The 22,594-nt window shown below is 38.4% G+C and overlaps 1 protein-coding gene across 1 annotated transcript in view; it reads right to left on the reverse strand.

The window, feature by feature from the left end:
• RAPGEF2 (Rap guanine nucleotide exchange factor 2) overlaps positions 1 to 22,594 on the reverse strand; it is a 188,508-nt gene that overhangs the window by 25,144 nt on the left and 140,770 nt on the right. The window contains exons 9-17 of the mRNA XM_082281475.1: positions 14,924 to 15,101; positions 13,072 to 13,208; positions 12,392 to 12,550; positions 10,608 to 10,760; positions 10,068 to 10,232; positions 7,023 to 7,130; positions 6,728 to 6,931; positions 6,514 to 6,622; positions 4,040 to 4,286 (exon numbers count right to left, since the gene is read on the reverse strand). Of these exons, the coding sequence (XP_082137601.1) occupies positions 4,040 to 4,286; positions 6,514 to 6,622; positions 6,728 to 6,931; positions 7,023 to 7,130; positions 10,068 to 10,232; positions 10,608 to 10,760; positions 12,392 to 12,550; positions 13,072 to 13,208; positions 14,924 to 15,101 (1,460 nt within the window). The remainder of the gene's footprint in view (positions 1 to 4,039; positions 4,287 to 6,513; positions 6,623 to 6,727; positions 6,932 to 7,022; positions 7,131 to 10,067; positions 10,233 to 10,607; positions 10,761 to 12,391; positions 12,551 to 13,071; positions 13,209 to 14,923; positions 15,102 to 22,594) is intronic.

Genomic DNA, 22,594 nt, shown 5'->3' on the forward strand with positions numbered 1-22,594 from the left:
ACTAAGCACACAGCACTTTCAGCTAAGCCACAAGCAAGTCTCTCACTACAACCAAAAGAATTGCCAGCAATCAATATCATGTCTTTCAAGTAGGAGCCACCACACATTAAAAATAAGAAAGTAAACAAAAAAGCCAGCAGCCCTTGTACCTCAAAATGCTTTCAGGCAGTTCTAAACTACCATATACCAGATTACATAAGTGTGCCAACAACGGTATTTTCTCTAAATTCAAATCAAATGAAGACAATGTGATTCATTAATAGTTTCACTTGCATTATGCATTCCTTTTGCAGTTTGTCAGTTTTATATAATCTTATACCTATCCTGTGCGTCATGACTGAAGCAGCTTCAGTAAAGTGGATCAACTCTGAAAATGTTAGGTTTAAAAGAAAAAAAGTGACTAAAATTGTGCTCAATTTTAAGTATTCATATAAGAAATTGGAAAGCATTTACTTTACACTCGGTTTACCCTACTTAAATTGGAATCTGAGTGAGTTCTAACTTACGCAAACAAGTAATGAACCCTAAATATATCAGATAGAAAGATCAACACCAAAAAAATCCAGGTCCCATGAAGAACTACTGTTAGGTAAAATATTTTATCATGCCAATGAAAGGAGACTGTGGTTTTAAGGAAACAGCATTTCTATTACTTTCTGTATGTACCTGCCATGCAGGGAGATATCCCATTGTCATAGGTTAGCAAGCATAGTCCCGGAAGGGACGTCCTTGCTAAGGGGTGCTTACAGTTTCCTCTGGGAACTGACAGAACCTATCAGCTGGCCAGTTTGAATATGGACAATTCTTTGAGCCACTTAAAGTTGTGACCACCTCTGTGATCCACATTTAAGAATAGGCAAACTCCCCCTCCAAGCTCTCTCTCGTTTCCGGTGCTGGCACAGGTGGCTGCGGGCCCCGTGTGGGGGCCAGCGGGCCCGGCCAGGCCCTGCTTGGGCCAGGCCGGGCCAGGCCACGGCCATCCTGGAGCCATGGACCTGTTCCAGCCATGGAACCCCCCCCACTGCCTTGCCGTGGGCAGCCGGAGCGGCTCGGCTCTCCCCCCTCTCCACTGCGATAAGGAAAATTCAACATTCCAGCTGCAAAGCTGCAAGGCCGAGGTGAGATTAACCCTTTTATTGCTGTGAAGAGCTGAAAACCTGAGGGAAGAGAGAGAGGAGATGCTTAAAGCTGAAATTCTGTTGTGAAGCTATGATATATCAGAGTATCCTGTTGTAATTCCATGAAGATATGGGGGGTGGAGTGTTCAACTCGCAAGCAAAAGCACCTGCGCTGAGATAGGCAGATGCTGACGCAGCTGTAATTTCATGAGAAGTTTGGACAGGGAGAGATGAACCAGATGAGGACTTTTGCTCCAAATGGGAAAGGAGAAAACCTCAGTACCTAGAGATGTTCCCAGAGATAGTCCTAACGATGAAGATGATGAAGACCCTTTGCTCCCAGGGAAGGAGAAGGGCCTCTGTTCTTGTTTCTGAACCACTCAACCTTAAAATTGTACCCCAAAAACCTTCAAGAGTGGACCCTTGAAAGCAGTTGTGGGAAAAGCTGCAAGTCGGGGGAAGGGACTCACACGCAGGCAGAGAGACTCCTCTTCCTAAATGGACTGAACAATATTTGGAAGTGGGCGGCTGTCTCGTGGTGATAATGTTTTCATAGCACGAGCAAGAAGAGACTTCTCTTTCTAAATGGACTGAACAAGGTTATTATGGAAGTGGTAAACAGACTGAACATCTTAAGGGTTGTCTTTTTCCATTGTCAGTGGGAGAAGGGAGGAAGGTGGGGGGAGGAAGAGAGTTCTGAAGGTGTGGTATAATTTTTTTTTCCTCTTTTAGGTCTGTTAATAAACTTCTTTATATTCTTTCAAGTTTGGTGCCTGCTTTGCATTTCTCCTAATTCTTATCTCACAGAAGATAAACAGTAATGAGTATTTTGGACCAAACCACTACACACATTAACTAAGTTTCCTGCTGAATGACAAACAGGGTAGAAGGGATAGTGAAATGACAGAACTATCTGAATGTGTCTTCCCTCAGAACACAAAATCCTGTGCATGACACTGCAGGGCTGCAGAGGGGAGAGACAGGGGCTGCTGCTTGGTCTGGGATGCTGCGCTATGGACCAGGCAGAACTTTACAAGAGAGGGAGGTGGGGATGGTGTTTAATCCTTTTTTGGAGCAACTGAGCCTACAGACAACAAAACTACTCTGCATCAGAAAAGTAAACAAAGAGCTCCAGAGGAAGCTGTACCAGCTGTTCCCAGAAGAACCCTTCAAGAGACGTCTTACAGACAGTGAAGAGAAGGAGATTTCCCCAGAGGTGCAGAGGAAATGGTGCTGTTTGCTCAGTTTGGGAATTTATTTGACTTTGGACTAAACAGCAAGACTGAAGGAAGGCATTATCTCCTGCTCAAACTGATTCATCTTTGATACTGATTTAATGTCTCATGAAGCAGACAAGCTCCCTCTAAGAGCGACCTCCTTCTGGTTTAAAGATTGGTTTTGTCTGAGTACACCCTCGAGGCATTGGAGACTTCTTCAGGCTTCACACTCAAAAAACAGTGGACAGTTTCACCTCTTAAGCCAGCTGAGTCATGAAATCCTTAAATGCCTACTTTAACTCATGAGTAAATCAGCTTTTTCACCCCTCTTGATTTTTTATATGCAAAAACATGAGACTAGGTAAAGTCCCTTAATATATGTGATGCTAGTAATTATGAGGAAGAATGAGATTGATGCTTCTACACAATAGGGGAAAGAAAAGCACAAACACCAAAGTCTACAGCTACAGATCTCTATGGAGAAACTGCAGACAAAAACAACTTCATGTCAACAGGCTTTGCAGACAAATTGCTATATATAACACATGAAGTACAGCTAGCAAAAAGACAATAAAATAGGTCAAGCTTTTCTGAATCTTACCCAAAGAGGTCCCTGCACAAAAAAAAAGTGTAAAAATGAAAGAAAATAAAGAAAAAAGAGAAAAAACATGAAAATTTTATGCAAATGCTACGAACCACAGTGACCAATGCAGAAAATCAGACCTAACTGCACAGCTCATCAGAGGAACAAATATGCAAGACCAGTGAAACAAAGGAAAACATGCTAAAGACAAACAACAAAAAAAAGAGGATTTACAGATTCTCCTCTACTGAAAGGTATTGCCATCAATTTAAGAAATATCCATTATTTGGATATAAAAATTTATATTAATTTAATCTTTGTATTACTAACATTCTATATATAATGTTTCAGAATAATTTTCATTTAGTAGGCAATATCTAACATTAGTTAAGCAAACTTTTTTTAAGTAATAGCAAGAAAAAAAACCCTGCATTTTCAGCACAAGTATCTATCAATTTACATGGAACAGTGTCTTCATTGGTGGGACGTAGGAAAGAAAAATGCAAGAGAGAACACTGATCACACAACTACCCTCCACAATGCATTCTTCTCCCATCGATACCATCTGCCTTGGCCAAGAACCAGGCTCCTATAGTATCATATAAAATTCACTCTTCTATTGTTGCCAGCAATTCTCAGAACTCTATTTCTAAAATGTGTTCATAGAAAAAAAGCTATCAGATAGCATATTTTGCTTTCATTAAAAAAAAAAAAACCAAAAAAAAAAACAACACCACAATTCTACCAAAGAACCCAAGTTAAAATTTTAACCTCACTCTCCCTTACAGCAGTACACAAAAATTCTTATAGACCACTGGAATGTGGATACATTGCAATCATTGCTCATACCAAGTCTTTGCAAGTAATCTGCTTGCAGAATTATTGGTATTGGTGTCATTTCTTTATCTGTAAGAAAAAAATTACATCCAAACTAATGTCAGGAGCTGCACTGTTAGCAGCCCATGCTTGTTCAAATATCCAGACCGTTTTTTTCTGGTATTTGTTTCAGATGTAAGTATGATTTGTATTAATAAAGAAAAAAGTATAATCACATACTCTAAGTTCATTAGAAATTCTTATAATTTAATGCAGAGGAAATATTTAGGAGGAAATAAACTCACTTGTATGGTTTCTGAGGCAGAATACTGATTCGAGTCTTGTCAAGTATCTTCTTTAACTTATTTCTTCCCCCAACTGTGTTGGCTTTACTTTTCTTATTCACTTTTTCTAATCCTATTACCTGCTCCACATCAACAGCAAGGTCAGGGATGGAATAACGACTCGCCTTTTTAATATCACCTATTTTAGGCAGGTGGGGAGCACCATTTCTTTTTTCCTCTGACAACCGTGTTAAGAGTTCTTTAAAAACTGCACAAGACAGGAAAAGGGAGGGAAGAAAAAGGACAAAAATGTAAAAGAAAGCTCTGTGCAACAGACCAGTTTAATATTAACCATAAAAAAAAAAAAAAAATTAGGATATTCTGTCAATTCCAGTATTAATTTAGGTATTAGACTTTAAGAACATTTTTTCTTTCAAAAATGACATTCTTTTTCTGCAGTACGAATCACAAAATCAGTTAATTGGCCCAGCCTACAACAGAACTACACAAGTGCCCACATGGTTGCATGGACGGTATCAACAGAAGGAATTTGACTTTTCAGCCTAAGGACAAAAGTTTCTGCAGAATAGCAGCCATGTATAAAAAGAGCAAGTTAGACAGACGTGAGATAGAAAAATACAAATGAGAAGGAAGGCTTAAACAGACTGACAGCAAGAAAAGCTCTCTGATGGACAAGAAATTATTAGCAACAGGATCAAAAAAATCAGAGGGGAAACAACAACAAAGTCATAAGGAAAATATAACAAAGCAGAGACTACTGAGACACCTTGGATGTTTGACAGGGCCATTGAATCCATCTGCCAGAAATACCAAAAAGCCACTCATTCTCCCTCAGCTCCCTGGCAAAGAGTAATCTCTGAGGCAGAAATATCTGATAAATTTGCAAATTAGTTCTTCTACTACAACCTTGAGCCTCAAAAAAAGCCGATATACTTAAATAAATCAAACAAAACTGAACTGGAGAGCAAGTCATGTATTCTGAGTGTTAGAGGAACTCTCCATACAAAAACGGAAAAATCCTCTGATGAGTTGATTTGTAATAATAAATGAAAAGTGATAATTAAAACTAAGGAATTGTAGAAAAACATAGGAACAAAGGCAACTAACTAAGGATGTGTATTAGGGGTTATGTTTTACTGTTATTTATTAATTTTTGTCCTTAATGTCCTCTAATATCCAGAGGTACAACAAATTACCAAGAGACTTCAAAAGCTTGAAATAGGACACATGAAAGTGGAGGAGAGTAATTCCAGCCAATAACTGTACTCTGGAATACGACTTGGAGGCTCAAGAGAAAAATTAGACACAGATAAGAAGATGCTGTTGAAAAAAGGAAACTTTCCTTTTTGTATTTGTGGAGAAGGAATGCTGCATGCAATACACAGAAAGTAACTGCTTTGAGACTGTACTGTAATCTGGTTTCAGTATTTGCCCTGGAGCCATAAGATAGATAAAAAAATTAGAAAAACACAACTTCTGAAGAAAGGAAGAAATCAGGTTTGATCTTTAACATAGTAAATCAACACGTGAGATTCAAACACCCAGTGTGAGAAGGATGGTTACAGAACTTACACACAGAGAAACAAGAACATCCTGCTAAAGAAGCAGACACAGATATATTAGGAAATGTCTTAATTATTAGAAACAACTGAAATATTAAAATCTTTACTGCAAAGCAAAATAAAATAAAATTAAAAAAAAAAATTTAAAAAGTCATTTAAAAAAAAATCTCCAGGAAACAGATTTGACCAATGACTTTTGGAAATAACCTGGGCAAATTAACTCTTCAGTTAATGCAGTGACCTGCTGCAGTAACATTCTGCCCTACTTACCTGTGATGAAGAACCTGATCCTGAAAGAGATACTCAGGGAGCACATCCCTAAATTGTATAAGTAATCCAAGTATCCAGTGGTAAAAAAATCAGACCAAACCCCCAATCTATTCATTACTTATGATGCTAATTGTGGTCCTGAGCTGCATGGAGACTTTTCCATGCCTACTTTAGTACTTGTTAGAGGGAAAAATGCAGAGAACAGATACAGAGGGTACCAAGAATCTTTTCACCTAGCTGGCAGGAAAGGTTGTAACAGCCTTGAGCCCTCAGAGGGCTGAAAAACTACAAGTAAATTCAGCAGACAGAATAAGACCACTGATCAGCTGAAATGCCTGAAGAGGCTTCTTTCTTGAGAGAGAACTAAATGTATACAAGCATGTTTTTTAAGCTTGAGCTACATGGTCACAGTAGTTGCTCTTAATCCAGAAATATACACTTGGTGAGAGGGAAGTCACTTCATCTAAGTCCCTACTCATAAATTTTTCTTTGTAATTATGAGCCAAGATATTTTAGGACCTTCAAGTTTCCTTTTTATATTCTCTCCAGTACAAAAGAGTTTCAAACAAAACTATTTTAAACTTTTAAAAAAGTAATTTAGGTCTCCATTAAAACTAGAAACAACAGGGCAGGCAAACTTACCAAATAAATTGGTTTTCACAGTGATAGACAGATGAGTGTTATTTCTAAGGATTTCCATGGCTTTTGTCAGCTGAATGTTTTCAAAGTTTTGACCATTCACTTCCAATATCTAAAATTCAAACAAGTAACATTATTTTCATGTAGTGAAGAGAAAGGAAACAAAAAAAAGAAGGGGGGGGAGGGTAGTGGAGGGACACATTTTGAAACTACATACCTGGTCTCCACGTTTCAAGCCTGCTTCTGTAGCTTTGCTACCAAAATCTACACTGTCAACAAAGATTCCAAATCCCTTTTCTGACCCTCCCAGCAAGATAAAAGGCAAAGGGGCTTCTCGAGATGGCTTTGTTAAGGTTATCAATCTTCGTTTAGCTTTAGCAGCACAAGCAATATTTAACAGCCTCAAATGTCCACCCATTTTCTACAAGAGAAAAGCATAGCAAGTTATATATAACAACAGCCTGGCTATTCCCTGTCATCCCAAATTGTCAGAAAAAAACCCTCACTCTTACCTCCCTCTCCAAATTGTTCTCAAATTCTTCCAGAAATCGAGTCATAGCAGGATCTCCTTCAAAATCATTGAAGTGATTGTTCACCCACAACAATACTACCCGTGTAACCTGAAAATTAATCAATATTATAAATATTTTGCTGGAATACTCAGAACAACACTTTTGCCAAGTCTTTTAAAAATACTGTTCCTTAAAGGTCCTGTAAATTTCCACTGGAATCTTAAATAATATATCTACATACATCCAAATAAAACTTCATTAATATGCAATTTATCAGGAGTACAGAAAAAAAAGTATTAAAATTGTTTTTGCTTGTATAAGCAACTGTATGCTGTAATTCATAATGAACACTATGAGTCAGAAAACACTGGCTGCATCGAATTTGATTAAGTAGGGAATAGTGCACACACATAGAAGGCAACAAGGTGGATCCATTTGTGACTTATAACAATTTCCTGTTCATGTATATTTCCAAATCTGCTTAGTTCTTCAAGCACATGATCACAAAGCTTACAATACGGCTTAATATTGGCCCTTGAATCTCGTAAGTCTTTAGATGTACCACCAAGAACTTCATTTGGCATTTACCTCTATAAAGACCTACTGTATGTTCAGAGAGGTAGGAAAAACAAGGTATTGCAAGAAGCAGCAAAGAGGTTTTACAGCAAAAACATGTGATTCCTTTCCTTAGAGTCAATCTTTCCATTTACTCCTCCTTTTTTGCCTCCACTGGATACTCCCCCCAAGCAATTATGATAATCAGGTTGAGAAGAATCTTAGCTGGTATTTTACAGTTTGTTAGGAAAAAACTCTAAAGGAATACTATTACTACTAATGAAGATAAAGCCACAAAATAAGAGCTGCATTTTTTAAAACTATATGCTTTTACTACAGTATTCTTTCTTTTAGTATGTGATTTGACCTGGAATATCAGCAGCACTTGTCCTGACAAAACAAAAGAGTTTTGGTGTCTTGAATTAATATTGATTCACGCTACTTTTTAGAAGCTGCTGAATCCAAAATGGTTGTGCCACTCAATGCTACCTCTAAAAATACAGTTGCATCTCTTCTTTTATGCCAGGAAAGTAAATCAGTAGGCATAAATCTCTAAACATTTCAAAACCTAGAGCTTAAGAACAAAGTCTCACATAAATTTTAATCAGCTAGCACTAACCCCTGTCCTTTCTTGTGTTTGCACAAAATCTAAACCTCTACAGCCTCACATGCTAAAGGTCTGACACCAGGCATGCAAAACCAACCCCTGCCACCCTCACAGCTTCTAAGTACTTTTCCTTTTACCCCAGAAAAGCAAACGAATTCAAAAGAATTGCTGAAATTAATGAACAAACTAATCAAGCACTTCAGAACTCCTCAAGTTCAGATTCTAACTGAAGGCAACTAGCCAGCTCTGTGTGCTGCAGCTCCCAGCCACAGGAACATACTTGAGATTTTTTACACCTTTGAAATTGAAGGTGAACTTCATTCCTGTTCAACAGCTCTAATATTTTTCATTACTGTGGATGACATTGGAAGATCTAGACAATGTCTGGTTAAATTTAGGGTAATTGCAGATTATTACAATTGTCTGGGAAGCTGCAAGCCATACCATGCAATGTATTTTAAACCTCTGCAGAAACAGCTTCACTTATCAATGCTGCTTTTAAAGTTGGGACTTACTCATCTACACCCAAAGGACACTGAGCTGGGAAGAGTTGAACACTGACTTCCAGAGGAATGCCATTACTTGTGTCACAAATCAGGAACAGCATTAAAAGAGGATTGAAGCTGTAAAATTAAGTAACCTGCTGCTGGGCAAAATCATCACTAAGGCTGGATGTCCACTGTCCCACTCTGAATACTCCTAAGTACTGATCATCCCCAGGAAGTTTTACTCACCCCTTTCACTCTCCTCACTGCCTATCAGCCCCCAATACAAAACAGCCAAAGTCTTCCAGATTCCTTATTCCCTACTTGCTTATCTCCACTTATCCCAAGCTGTTGTCTGCCTCTTGCCTTTCTGTCAGTGCTACTGGAGGTCAGAAAAGGTTGGTTATTGAGGCAGCAGAACAAAGAGCTGTTCTGTGTTCAGACTGATACAAGTAACTGTGCTGGTTCACGCTTTTAGAGGCTATGGGGATTGTCCATTGGAGGACAAGCAACATAAATTTAAAGATGAACTCCAATATTATAGCAGTGAACAGTATTAGCTGCAAAACCTATCCTCTGTCAAATATAAGATCCTTCCTTCAAGGCACAGCTATACTAACATCTCTGGAAGAAATACCCAGATTTAAATAAAAGCTGAAAACCAAATTTCTCTTTCACTGTATTAATATAATTCCCTTGGCTTCAAATTTACAAAAAGAAAAGGGCATCTGGAAATTTTTAGTAACTTTTTTACATACGAAAAAGTTGCACACAAGAGAAAATAAAGCAATACAGTTTGAGGCACGATAAAGCCTCAATAGACAGTGTGCCAAAACTGGATATGCCTTATGCTTCCATCATGGACATTTTGTTTAGGGAAGAGGATATTTAACTGCTTGTATTTGGGTTGGGCTTGGTAGCTTTTTTTTTAATGCTACATAAACCACAACAGATTCTTAACGATGCATGAATTTTCTAGTCTCTTTTAAAAAAAATCACAACATGTTTGCCAAGTTGAATTAACTAGTACTATGTACAGAAAACACAGAACTTAGTTATATGCTCAAACTTGAAGACACAATAAAATTCTACTGAATTACATTAAACAAAAATACTCACTATTAGAAAAAAAGCTTTCTGTATACCTGCAAGCAACTAAGTTAAGTTGTAAAAACACAGCAAGGTAAAACATGGGCAATTTACCTTGTCTGAACACATTAATATTTGAATAAAATATGGAAAAATATGTTCTTAGTTTTAGCCATATATTCTGCAATTAAAATACATTACCAGCTATTTGTGTCTTATTCAATTTAGTCATTCTTTCTAAAGCATAATTGATTCTTATTAGCTTATATTTCAATGCAAATGGTAGCAGTACATAATTCAGATTTTCACCTTATCCCTGAGGCTGGGGTCATTGAACCACTCCAACAACTTCTTGCCCACTTCCATTGGGCTGGAAAGAAAAGTCCTATACGTCAACAGGAAGTCTTCTATAAATGTTGGGTCTACTACAGAGTGCTCTTCCACCAAATGCATTGTTAACCTTTCAGCTGTTCCCTATTGAAAACAAAAAATTGAAAAAAATCATAGTTATTAACACAGATTTTCAACACACACAAATTTGTTTTCTTGTAACATACTGAAGACTCATGACGCTAGAAAGAATACTGTCATCCATTAAATGATGAGCTAAGCAAACATAACAGCTTGACCATTGTGATAAGAAATGTAAAAAATTATCTAATTGATCTCTATAGAAATTACCCAGTTGTTGACGTGCATAACTGTGAAGAAAATCTAGAAATATTAACAGTCCATTTTCAAATATTTATTTCTACAATAGATACCTCAACTAATCCTGGACCTAACTTGCCAAGTGAAGAGGTTTACAGAACACAGACTTCTGCAAGAAACTCTCTGCTTTCCTTTTACCTTGATGACAATGTGACCTTTCCTTGTTCCAGTGCGGTCGAGCTCCCTGTGCTCCTTCACCATCACAATCTCCCCCTCCTCTTCCACCTTCTGCATGTTCTTTTCCACTTGGTTGAGGATGCGGCAATAATCTTGCTGGGCTATACAAACAAACTGGAAAGAATCATCGCGCACCAGTATTAAAAGGTAAAATCTGCAGAAAAGCATTAAGACTTAAGGTGCAAGTACTCTATTGACAGACAAGATAAAGTAGCCCCTCAACCTGCAGTGAGTCAGATTTGTCTTTCCACAGTTCAGCTGCAGCAAGCAGATGAACAGACAAGCACAGTACTGGCACTACAATCCTGCACTTAGAGGAGACCAAGATCCATCAGAGCAATATGATTTAGTATTCTCAGCCATTTTCGTGCAGCTGCTTTGACCTCCCCACTGCTGGAGATGCTCAGTGTCCTAGGCAGTCCTTTTTTCATACATGCCAGCTTTTTTGAGGTGTTTAGAAGGGGTAGAAAATTGAAGTGAAAACCTAGCCTTTATTTTTTGTGACTACTGTTTTGGTAAATAATCTTCGTTTTTTATAGCTATTGTTATTGAAGTCAATTATTAAGAAAACTAACATTTATTCAGTTAATGAGTGCAGGCACACAGAAACAAATTACTTCTAGATTAAAGCATATAGCAGGAAAATTATTTTCTGCAATCTTCAGTTCAGCCAAGGGTAAGTGCAAGAATAAGTATCTTACAAATACTCCTAATACCTACAGTATGCAAATATAATCAAGACCAAACATAACAAACTAGAAAAAGACAACATTGTACACAAATTGTTATACCTTTGTCTCTTTTGGGGGGCAAGATTGAACTGTCTTATTATATGAATTTAGATATTTAACTGAGAGGAAGTAGTGTTTCTTCTGATTGAAAAGTTGTTAAATCCTTGTGTACGTACTTAGGAGAAAGGCAAAAGAATCAGAGACAGTATTTTCTCTTTAAATTCATTTACACACCATTTCTTTTTTCCAGCAGTAGCTGAAACAGAAGTCCCACAGTTTGGATTTGTTGAAAACATTACCCTAACAAGAAACCATTAGTGCACATTTTGGAAGTTAGATGGGCAAGCTAAAGCAGGTGACTCTATTACACATTTACACCTCTTTCAGAGGTCATCTACTTGAAGCTAATTAGCCATTAGGACCAAGCAAAATGCTTAATTCACCCAAGGCTCTGCTATGGGAATAAGGAAATAGGAACCACATACCCAGATTCAGCCAGTAGTTTTATGCTATGAAAAGCATTCTTTACATCTGACTGCTTGTATTACAGCAAACATCAAGCCTTTTTCCTTGAAAGGTCAGATTAGCCAAAATTAGATTTTTCACTCAAACCATGGGAGATACAGTTTGTATTACTCTGATATTCAGTAGCTGAGTTGAGCAAAGAAGAATGGCTATTTGCTACAGAAGTAAAAGAGCCTGTAATGGCTAATGGACCTTGAGATCCTTCTAAGGAACATTGGAAGCAATAGATGCATGGAAGAGGCTGACGGCCCTCTCACTCTGGAAAAAACATGTAGACAAACATCTTCATCCAAAATAATAGCTTTATCCAGATAAAGATAACTCTATTTCCCAGACTGTGGGTATGCAGGAGCCATACTGCCCAACTATGGTCCAGGGCTACCCACTGGAGATTTTACATATATTCAGTTTAAAATAAAACTGGGTCTCATTATTGAGTTGCACTACACCTGTGTGGGTGTGAATTTGCATGCATCACAGACACACTACCTGGCAGTCATCCACTTTGGTTCTCATCACTCCTTTCATATATTCCTTTTCCATGGTGGGGGAAACACCAAAACTGTTCCCCATGCACAATATCTCTGTTCTTCCATCAGGGTATGTCACCTCCACAGAGCCATTCAAAATGACTGACCAGGAATCCAGCTACAAATCAAACATTGCAGGACACATGAAGACGAAATCACTTAATTTTGCAATAGCATACTATATAAATACAACTCTCACAATTGTCCTAAAGCAAAAGCTATTTTTTAGCACCTATTACAAAAAATTACATGCTGGTTTTCCTTCAATGTACAGCTATTTCCAGCTGAAGAAAACTGGGATATTAAGCTTATCTTTAATATTAAGAGGTAATGTAAGACTGTGAAAAAAAAATAAAGAAAGTTTTAAAACAGCACTTGAACACTGAAATAAACTCCTCACTCCTCCTCAAATAGGCAGGAAGCATATTGTACAGTACAAAGAATGTTTTCTTTTGTTTCTGCTGCTTAAGAAATGTGTGAGTGCTTAAACAAAAGCTTTCAGAAAATCCAGAACAAAAAGAGGCTTTATTTACCTGAATGTTGCTTTTTTTTTTTTTTTAAGTAACAAAAGAGGACCTTAACCATGTGGAATCTGGGATGTTTGGTATAATAGGAGAGTCAAAAGCAACTTCTACTGACCTCTTCCCCATCGTTTAGTACAATAGTTCCTGCTCTCTCCACAACTGCAAACACCATTACAGCACAGAGCTCTCTCCTCACTGACATTGTCATGTTGGCAAAAGCAGGCAATTGATGCATGAATTCCAGTAGTTGTTCTGAAGGAGAAAAAGCCCACTGAGTCATGCATGTCAAAACAACAAAGCACAGTAAAGACAGTTCTTCAGCAAGATGCCTGAGGCTGCCTAAGCTAAAATGCTACACAATCGTTTCTGTATACTAATAAATCATGTACAGTGGCCTGTTTTAATTACTGGGTATTTTGTAGACACAGACTGGCTGGTCATATCATCAATAGAAACCCTGCAAAGTAAAAGTCAGCATAATGGAAGAATTGTAATGTAACCAAGAGCTCTGAATACAACCAATGATACTTGTAATACTCCAGTCACAGCAATAATTTCATGATGACTAGAACAGGACTGTGTAAAACACAGCAAGACAAATTTCACAAAACTGAGCAAGTTGTTTGGTAAAGCCATCCTCTCGTAGGCTAGGCTTAACAGTAAATTGTACCTGATCATTGTCTGGTGGTTTCACAAAGTTCCTCTCAGGTGAGCCAGACAGGATTATTGTCTTAAAGACAATACTGACTACTGCTGCTCTGTCTTCTGCATGCACTGGAGCTGCGCTTGTACTCAACAGTGAACTTCCTGTATTTTCATTTTTTATACTGTTCATAACTACAGAACTCAATTTTAGCAGTCCTGCCAAGTGATTATATGCCCAAAATCATTTTTGCATCCAGTTTGATCTAAAATGTCCACTGAAAGAGTTCAATAGGACCCCATCTTTTGCCTAATTTTTAATTTACTCTGAATCACAGAAAGGTCATGGTTAAAAGGGACTTCCAGAAGTCATCTGGTCAAACCTGCCTGCTCAAGCAGAGCCACCTACAGCCAGCTGCCCAGGAACATATCCAAACATCTTTTGAATATCTTCAAGGAGGAATGCTAACACCTCTCTCAGCAACCTCTCCCAGTGCTCAGTCACAGTAAAAAAAAAAGCCTTTCCTTGTGCTCTTATGGAGCCTCCCATGTTTTAGCTTGTGCCCTTTGTCCTCTCACTGGGCAGCACTGAGAAGACTCTGGCTCCATCATCTTTATACCCTCACCCCAGGGTATCTGTACACCTTAATGAGAATCCCTGAGTCTTCTCCAGGCTGAACAGCTTCTCCAAGCTCTTAGACCTCCCTCACATAAGAGATGCTCTACTCCCTTAATCATCTGATAATCAACCTTAATCACCATTTAGTCATACTTCAGCAAAATAAAAATACCTCACCCAGTGAAACAGATTAGATTAAAATTTCGATTCTAGTTCTGCTTTGCTTTCAATGTATTTACTTGTATGGTAACATAGCAAATTAGTTTGATTAGATGCACATTTACATTAAGGTTTTTAAGGCTCCAATATTTACCACAAATGTCAAGTCACAATGTCACAACTGACAATTAAAAATATACTGTGAGAAGCAGAGTTGACATTAATGTTGACTTTGCCAAGGTTCTGTCTGTTTTGCAGTTTTCAGTGACGTTTTCTTCATAAACCTGTTCTGATATCAATTAGAAGCTGAAGCCGGAGATCAAAAAGGCCAGCAAGTAATAGGTTTCACCCATATTATGTGTGTTTTCCTCTTCTTCTTTGGCTGTTACTTGTTCACTTTACATATATATTTTAAAAACAATAATAATAAACACTAAACTTGCCAACTACAAAGGCCAATGATTAAAATAAAACTGCAAGATCAAAAAGTAAATTTTTGGAGGTGAAGAACATGTTTGACAGTATTTTACTACATCACAATACTTACCAATGTCATCATCTGTTCTGTCTATTGGGTCTTTCTCCAAGCAGTCTCTAACAATATCCCTACTCATCAAAGGATCCGACGCCCTTTCAATGTCTTCTTCATCATCATCATCCTCAGAATCCACTGCTGTCTCTGGCAATCCACTAAGATCCATATCACCAGCCTCACTTTCTGTAGCCTAATTAATGTATAAACAATTAAAAAACATTCAAATGTGTTCTTTACTGCTGCAGTTTTCTAGTTAGATGTACAGAGATTAATTCTGTTATTTAGCAGATTACTCAAATTTATTCAATATTTTTATATTGCTTTTTTCTTTATACATCATTTTAAAACAACTAACAATTGATCAATCCAAACTCACTGTGTTTAAATAGGATTTTTAACATTTGTTTCAATCAGTCACACACACAAAGGATTCAACAGACATTATTTAATCTGTGGGTCTTGGGGGGATTGAAGGCTGTTACAGTTCATGCAACAATGTCTTGGACTGTTAGCTGAATATAATTTTTTCAATAGAGAGTTCATTTGACAATTTCTGTGCTCACCCCAACTTTACATTTTCAGACACTTAGGAAAGCAATAGAATTTTAAACAGACGTTTGGGGAAATAAGAATAGCATCAAAATGCTACAGGAATTTTGCTATCTCTCAGTCACCTAGGATTGTATTTTTCTTTTACAATTCCAGTACACAGTTAAATATGGCTTTCATTTGCTGATAAACTGCCTAAGAACTTACAGACGCAGGAAAAACACAAAGTCATTGCTTAAACACCATAGATGGACTACCCAGAATATCTGTCAAACTTAACCTCCTTTAAATTGTATTAAAATGAATGAAAACATAGTCCAGATATAGCTTGAGGTCATTAGTATAGCACCTAAAGGTAAATATATTCTAATGATTCAGTTTGAAGACCAGAGACTTAATAAATCCCACAAACACTTGTCTATCACGGATGATACGGCTGCTTTTTCTCAGAACCTGATTTAAGACCACAGCAGCTGCCAAGGCTCAGCTATGACAATTTTTAAGGACATGCAAGACTCTAATGAGCAAATTTTAAGCCTTGGCTTGAGAAATCCAGCTTCACAGGCCTTAAGGGGGTGGTCGGTTTCCGAGACCCTGGAAGCACACAATGCATTCACGTCTGCTTTAAATATAGTACTGTAGTGGTTTTGGTTCAAAATATTCATTACTTACTCATTTTCTTTCTGTGAGATAAGAATTAGGAGAAAAGCAAAACAGGCACAAACCTTAAACAGTTGCAGTACAATGAAAGAGTTTTATTACTAATAGAATTAAAAGTAAAGAGACAATAACAAAACAAAATTAAAGCAAATCCCCCCCCCCCCCCTCCAGCCAGCACTTCTCTCCTTTTACCTAGCTCACACAAGGGATAACAGAACATGGGATGTTAGTCAGTGTTCCAGTTCTTGAAAAGTCTCTCTCTTATGCTTAAGGGAAAAAAGGGTTTTTCCTTCAGTTGCACGTGGTTCCCAAACTGCCACCAACAGCAGATCCGCCCGGAAACAAACAATCTGCTGTGTGTAGAACATCTCTCCCATGAAAAATCTCACAGTTCCTTCACACTGCAAAACATGGGCCATCACATGGGGTTATTCATCTTTTTAAGGATAAGTTCTTTTGGCCTGCACACAAAGGCTCTTCTTCGCCACAAGTCTCTAACAGCCTCTTACTACTATATAGCCTGGCATTGGCATTCTTCACAATCTTCACAGGCACACGAAGATACTCCATCCCCCCATGTTCTTCAAATGGATTAAAGAGACAAACAGTTTGTGGTATTACAATTTCTTACCACGGCATGCAAGAAGGTTTCTTTTAAGCTGCCCGCCAGAATCGTGGCACCGCCCTCTTTTCTCCCAGTCGCCATGCTCAGCTCTGTCCCATGTGACTCACTTCTCTTTCTCTCTGACTGACACCGCCATGCTGAAGAGTGTTCTTGTTCAGCCTTTACGGTGGGGAAAGCCTCGCTCCCTTTGTGCTGCTGGCTGCGTGGTGTCTTCTTCAGTTCAGCACGAAGTGTGCTGGCTGCAGACAGGAGGCTCTGCCGGCTCCCGTTGACTCCGCCGGCTCCGCATGGAGAGGAGAGGGACCCGCCTGTCCCCAGAAGCCGCGCTGGATGGGTTTAGCTGTGAGCAGTCCATGGCTGGGTTTAGCTGCCTGTGGCTCTGAGGCAGTCCCCCCCCAGCCACCCAGGGTCCGTGCCACAGCGTTGGGAGGGGGGGGAAAGGGGCAGTGGCCCCGGCCCGGCCCGGCGGGGCCGGGAGGCTCCGGAGCCCCCACCTCCCAGCAGGCGAGCTCCCACAAAAAGGGAAGTCCCGCCTTTCTGTGCGGTTTAAATATGTAAATTGTGAGAAGCGTAATTGGTCTTAAAGACTGTCCATCAACTCAGGGTCAACCCAATACAAGTACATGGGACAAACACACCTACTAAAGCTTGTTTCATCAATCTTTCCCAAGCTGGTAAAAAGCCCACAAAACTAGGTCACTCTCTAAACACAGAGAAGGTAAGAGAAATTGCATTGGTAATTTTGTAGAATCATCTCCCCTCCCCTGTTCCTGCCTCCCTATCTACGGCTGACATCTGTTACTTTAATACTACAATACACAGCCACCTCATGAACAGCAGCATATGGCTGGAGAGGGATCAGGGCAGCTAGTGAGAGTCTTAAATGCTTCTGTCCTACAGCACAACACAAGCTTAGTAACTGGGCCTTGTTAATATAAAAAGCATGATAACAGCATCTATGCAATATTCAAATTATTCTCACTTTGTGGTTTTGGGTTGGGGTTTATTGTGTCGTTGTTGTTGATTTTAGGGGTTTTGTGGCTTTTTTGAGTTTGCTTTTGTCAAGAAAAAATTTTAACCAAGATAAGGAGAGATGTTACTGGCATAGAAACAAATCCCAAAAATGATAGCATGGATGGCAATATTTTTATTACCAGTCTTACTGTGTTTAACATGCATGTTCCCTGTGATACATTTGAAACAGCTGCTGTAACTACTCTTTCAAAATAGCCTTCATCAAAAGTGACTGGTGGAAAAATTAGTGGCGATGAGTCAGTAGACACACATCTTATGACACAAATCTGTCAGAATCTGAAGTCTCCAACAGTGACAATTCCAGCGACAGTGGGACTGATTCACAGTCAATTTTGCAAACCTTCCCATTACTAACAACTGCCCCTCCTACCTGCCCAGATTAAGCTCTCTCAAAAGCACATTAGCAAAATGAATGCAGGACTCAATTTAGTCACACAATGCTAACATAGATGAGAAATTTCCATCTATTGTACAAAATCAGATTATCAAAAGATAAGTTATTTTACTGTCTTAAAGCAATAAAACAAAACTAGAAAACTCTTGAAACTCTATTATCAAGAAGAGTTGATGTTATTTAAAACAGATTTCCACATTGAACTCAATGTAACTTTGTACTCAGAAAACACTTTACAAATACTACTAAAGGCTACAGGATTTCCCAAAGATGATCACTTTTTACACTTGCTGGAAGTTTTTTTCTGACAACTGAAGTTATTGGTGGATGGAAAGCAACTATTTCTAATTTCCTATCAAAAAATCCAAACCATTGCAACAAAGAAGCTCAGCATTGAATGCAACAATCCACAAAGTAATAAGAAGGTTTGTTAATTTAGGACACCTTTAAAACCTCTTTTGAGGAAAAAAATACATTTTTTCAAACAACTCATGATCATGCAAAAGATAGCAAAGAAAGAGAAATGTAACCTTTCTGCATGACAAACAAAACAAAAACCAAACCAAACACCCAGACAAACAAACACAACCAAAAAATCAAACCAGAAAATCAAGAAAACCTCATCCCACGGGGGCCCCTTGTGTTTATACATCGTAAATAGCTTTTTTTGGCTTAGTAGCATCATGTATGATATCAAGTATTCAAGGTTCTCTTGCTGATGCATTAAACTTCATGACCCACCTACAATGAGTGCTTTTGTACCCCCTCCTGTGTGAGAAAAGCCACACATGTCTGCACAGGAACCCTTAGTTATTAAGCAATAGCTTAGCATCTGTCTAAGACTGAAGGGGAAACCTCCATGAGCTCCTTTGGGCATAGGGGCTTCCTTATGAACCTCAGCCTCCGAAAACCCGAACACAAGATGAATATCCAACAGGATTTGTACTACAGTCAATCATGAGGCTTAGATCTTAGGGCGTGTAATGAAGGATGAAATACACCTCAGAATTTCCATTCCGGGGTGCATGTTGTACTTTGCTTCTTGGGCAATAAGAGAAATTAGTTTCACTTAAATCTAAAAAAGACTGCATCCAAGAAAAATTCTGGTTGCAGCCTGAAGTACAAAACAATGTCTCTCCAAAGTCTGAATATCAACTGGAATAGCAAATTTCTTGTGTCATCTTTCCAACTGTGGAGAAAATTCTTGAAGCTTCAAAGGAATCTCCTAATAGTGACAGGCTAATATTTTATTTGTCACATCACCAACATGAGAGTTAAGAGACTAAGACAGACGTTTTTAAAGCCTGAGTTGAAGGAGTATTTCATATTTGACACCTAAGGAGAATCTGACCAATTTTAAGCAGCGGCTGTAAAGGCTAATATTGCACCAATAAAAAACTCGTTGCTTCAGCTGCTGAGGATCTTGAAATCCAAACACACTTTCAGATTTAAGTCATAACAGCTAATTAAACAAATACTGTGAAATACAAATATGTAAAGTAAAAGAAGCCTTGTCTAAGTTCTTGGTAAGCCTTTGGTTCCTTGACTGACTAGAGGAAGAAGGGGAGGATTAAGAAGAAGAACGGCATTCATTTCCCCTAGGTCAAGCTGGGCAGACTGGGGAAATGGGGGACTCTTCTGGTCACTTTAAACGGGCAGGAGAGGAAAGTGGTTAATCCCAACTCTACTGGTCTTTCATTTTTTAAAGGCATCATGAAGATGAACATGAGAGAGGTGATGGACAACATGAGCAGCTAAAGAAGATGACTTCATTTACTGCCTCACTTCCTCTTCCTCCAATGAATTTTTGAGTTTCTTGAAAAAACAGAGATTAGAAGAGGTCAAGGACGATCTCTACCTTTACACAGTCAAGATACTCTCACTCCAGTGTAACAACTGCTTCATCACACACACACCCCACCCTTACTAAAGGAAGGAAAGTGGGAAGACTTGGAGAACTGCTTACAAAATGACTGGCTCTGTTTTAAGTGGCCTTCATGGTTTTCTTTCTATACTGGTTGGGAAAAACTTCCAACTGATGATAACATAAAGACAAAAAACCTGTAAAAGTAACCACACTAACTACTGATTTCTTAGTATTTTAAATAGACAATTTGAACCTTTACTTTTAAAAAAAAAAATTAATTACTTTCCTTAGGAAACATTGTATCATTTTGAAGACTAAATTCCCCTTATAACTATTGTTGCCACCTAAACCAACAATCCAAAATCTCCAAACATGCAAGAGAAAAATACCAGGGACAAAAAAAAAAAAAAAAAAAAAGGCAAAAAAAAAAAAAAAAAAAACCCCAAGAATAGAAGAAACTTCTTGCACAAACCAGAAATATGTTCCTTGCCTGGTGCAGTCCTTCAATTCCATGAAGCTAACAAAGAAAGAAGCCATGCTCAGATCAAAAAAAACCACCTTCACATTACTTTTCAACCATTGTCATTTAAGGGCTAAAATATAAACTAAAAAATGAAATTAAGAATGTCATTAGCTTTTTACTTTCTAATTTTTAAGCCAATACTAATACAAAACACCAAGAACATTGGCTCTACCTGTCTCATGAAATGACTTGCAAAAGTCACATCAGCTTGAAATATTCCCTCATGTCATATAGACACACTGGATTCAGCTTCTCCACAGAGAGAAATCATATCTGGGGTATTGTTTTAAATTAGCTTTCAGATGACTGAGTAAAAGTTTACAACATCAATAAATTAAGATGAAATTCAATCCATATAATTGTAATATGTATTTGTTTATTAAACAGCTATCATTTGTACTATAGTCAGCTATAATTATTACATGTACAGAAATCATACGTAAATCTAAGGTAGTAACATTTTTTCATGCTACATTGGACACAAGTGCAAATGCCCATGCAATACCTTAAAACTCCTTCAGTCCAAGATTTTCATAGTGCTTCCCATATTTGTTCTTTCATTATCTAGCACAAAATTTACAACACAGCAGCCCACATCTGTCACAGAAGTCAGTCTGAGCAGTTTTCCTCACTTAAGATGGAAAAGTGTAGCAATCCAGACAAAGCACACCATGAACAGCGTCCTCCCCTATTGCCAAGTAATTGCCTCTTTCTCAGAACGGAGCAACATCTGCCAAGACCACAGACATACAGACCATGGACTCTGGAAGTTACAGAGTACCTTAAGAGGACCTGAATTTACAGGAGCAATAAGGAACTTCATTGAAACTTCAAGGGTGGCAGGGGGCAGTTAAAAGGACAGTTTACCTGAGCTATTCCAGCCATTCTGGCATTAGCCAGAGCCCTGCACTTCAGCAGCTGATACAGTCAGAAAGACTGGTTTTATCTTAAGGTAAAACCTCTTTATTTTGCATACAGTAACTAAAGGGCAGGCTGCATGGACCCTCTGGTTTGAGAGACAAAAGACTGGTCTCCCTCAGGAAGAGCTGCTGAAGGGTGGACCTTTCTTCTAGGAGCTACCGTATCAGAATCATGAGAAAACAAAGCTGACATCTTGAAAATTTCCAAGCAATACACACATCCTGGGAGGGTCTCAGAAAGGATGTTCCTGGTTTCCTGTACCGACAGTGGTATCTGGGCAGGCACCAGAGGGCATGTAAGGGTGGCAGGAAGCCACCAGTCTGAGGACAGGATAAGGGAAAGAAAGGCTGGCAAAGAGCTCAGCCAACACAACACTTCCCGAAACAGGGAGGGGGAATAACACATGTTCATGAACCTAAATCTCCTCACTCTCCAACCAGGATCATCATCTGGTAATGTATATAACAGGTGTAGGAAGCATTTAGGAGCATACAGGGACAGGTATATGCGTTCATATGAGAACCATTAACTAAGCCTAGGAATCCAGAGCAAGCACCCATACATGAGAAGCAGCGGTGAATGATGTGCTTTGCCAAGTCAAAAAAAGACAGATGCAAGGAATTGTTCTTGGCAAATAAAAGCCAACACACGATCTACTGACATTCAGCATCCCCTTCCTCTCAAGTCACCCTACAGAGTTCATCACTTGAACTTATTTCCTAAAATAAAAATAGCAGTATTTAAGGACCTTACTAATTGGCACCTGAAATGTTTTTGAAACTTGGGTGGGGTAAACACAGAGGTTGATTTTATTTTGGTTAGTACTTCTTATTCTAAAAGAAGTTCTTTCATGTGCAACGCTTGACAAACAAATTTAGATACCGCATTAATATTTAAAAGGAAGTATTCTCAGTTCAATGCTTAAAGCATCTGAAGATTCAGCTTCATGATTTATTAAAAAAATCTTAAAAGGCCATGAACATATTTTCACTGGAAGCAGCTGCTCTTAAAGCTAAAGAACTAAAACTTATGGGATGCAAACATGACATATCATTACTTCAGATTTCAGTAGTAAAGATCCAAATAACAGTATAATTTAAAAAAAAATA

The sequence above is a fragment of the Coloeus monedula genome (genome assembly GCF_965178545.1).
Source record: "Coloeus monedula genome assembly, chromosome: 5".
Taxonomy (NCBI): domain Eukaryota; kingdom Metazoa; phylum Chordata; class Aves; order Passeriformes; family Corvidae; genus Coloeus; species Coloeus monedula.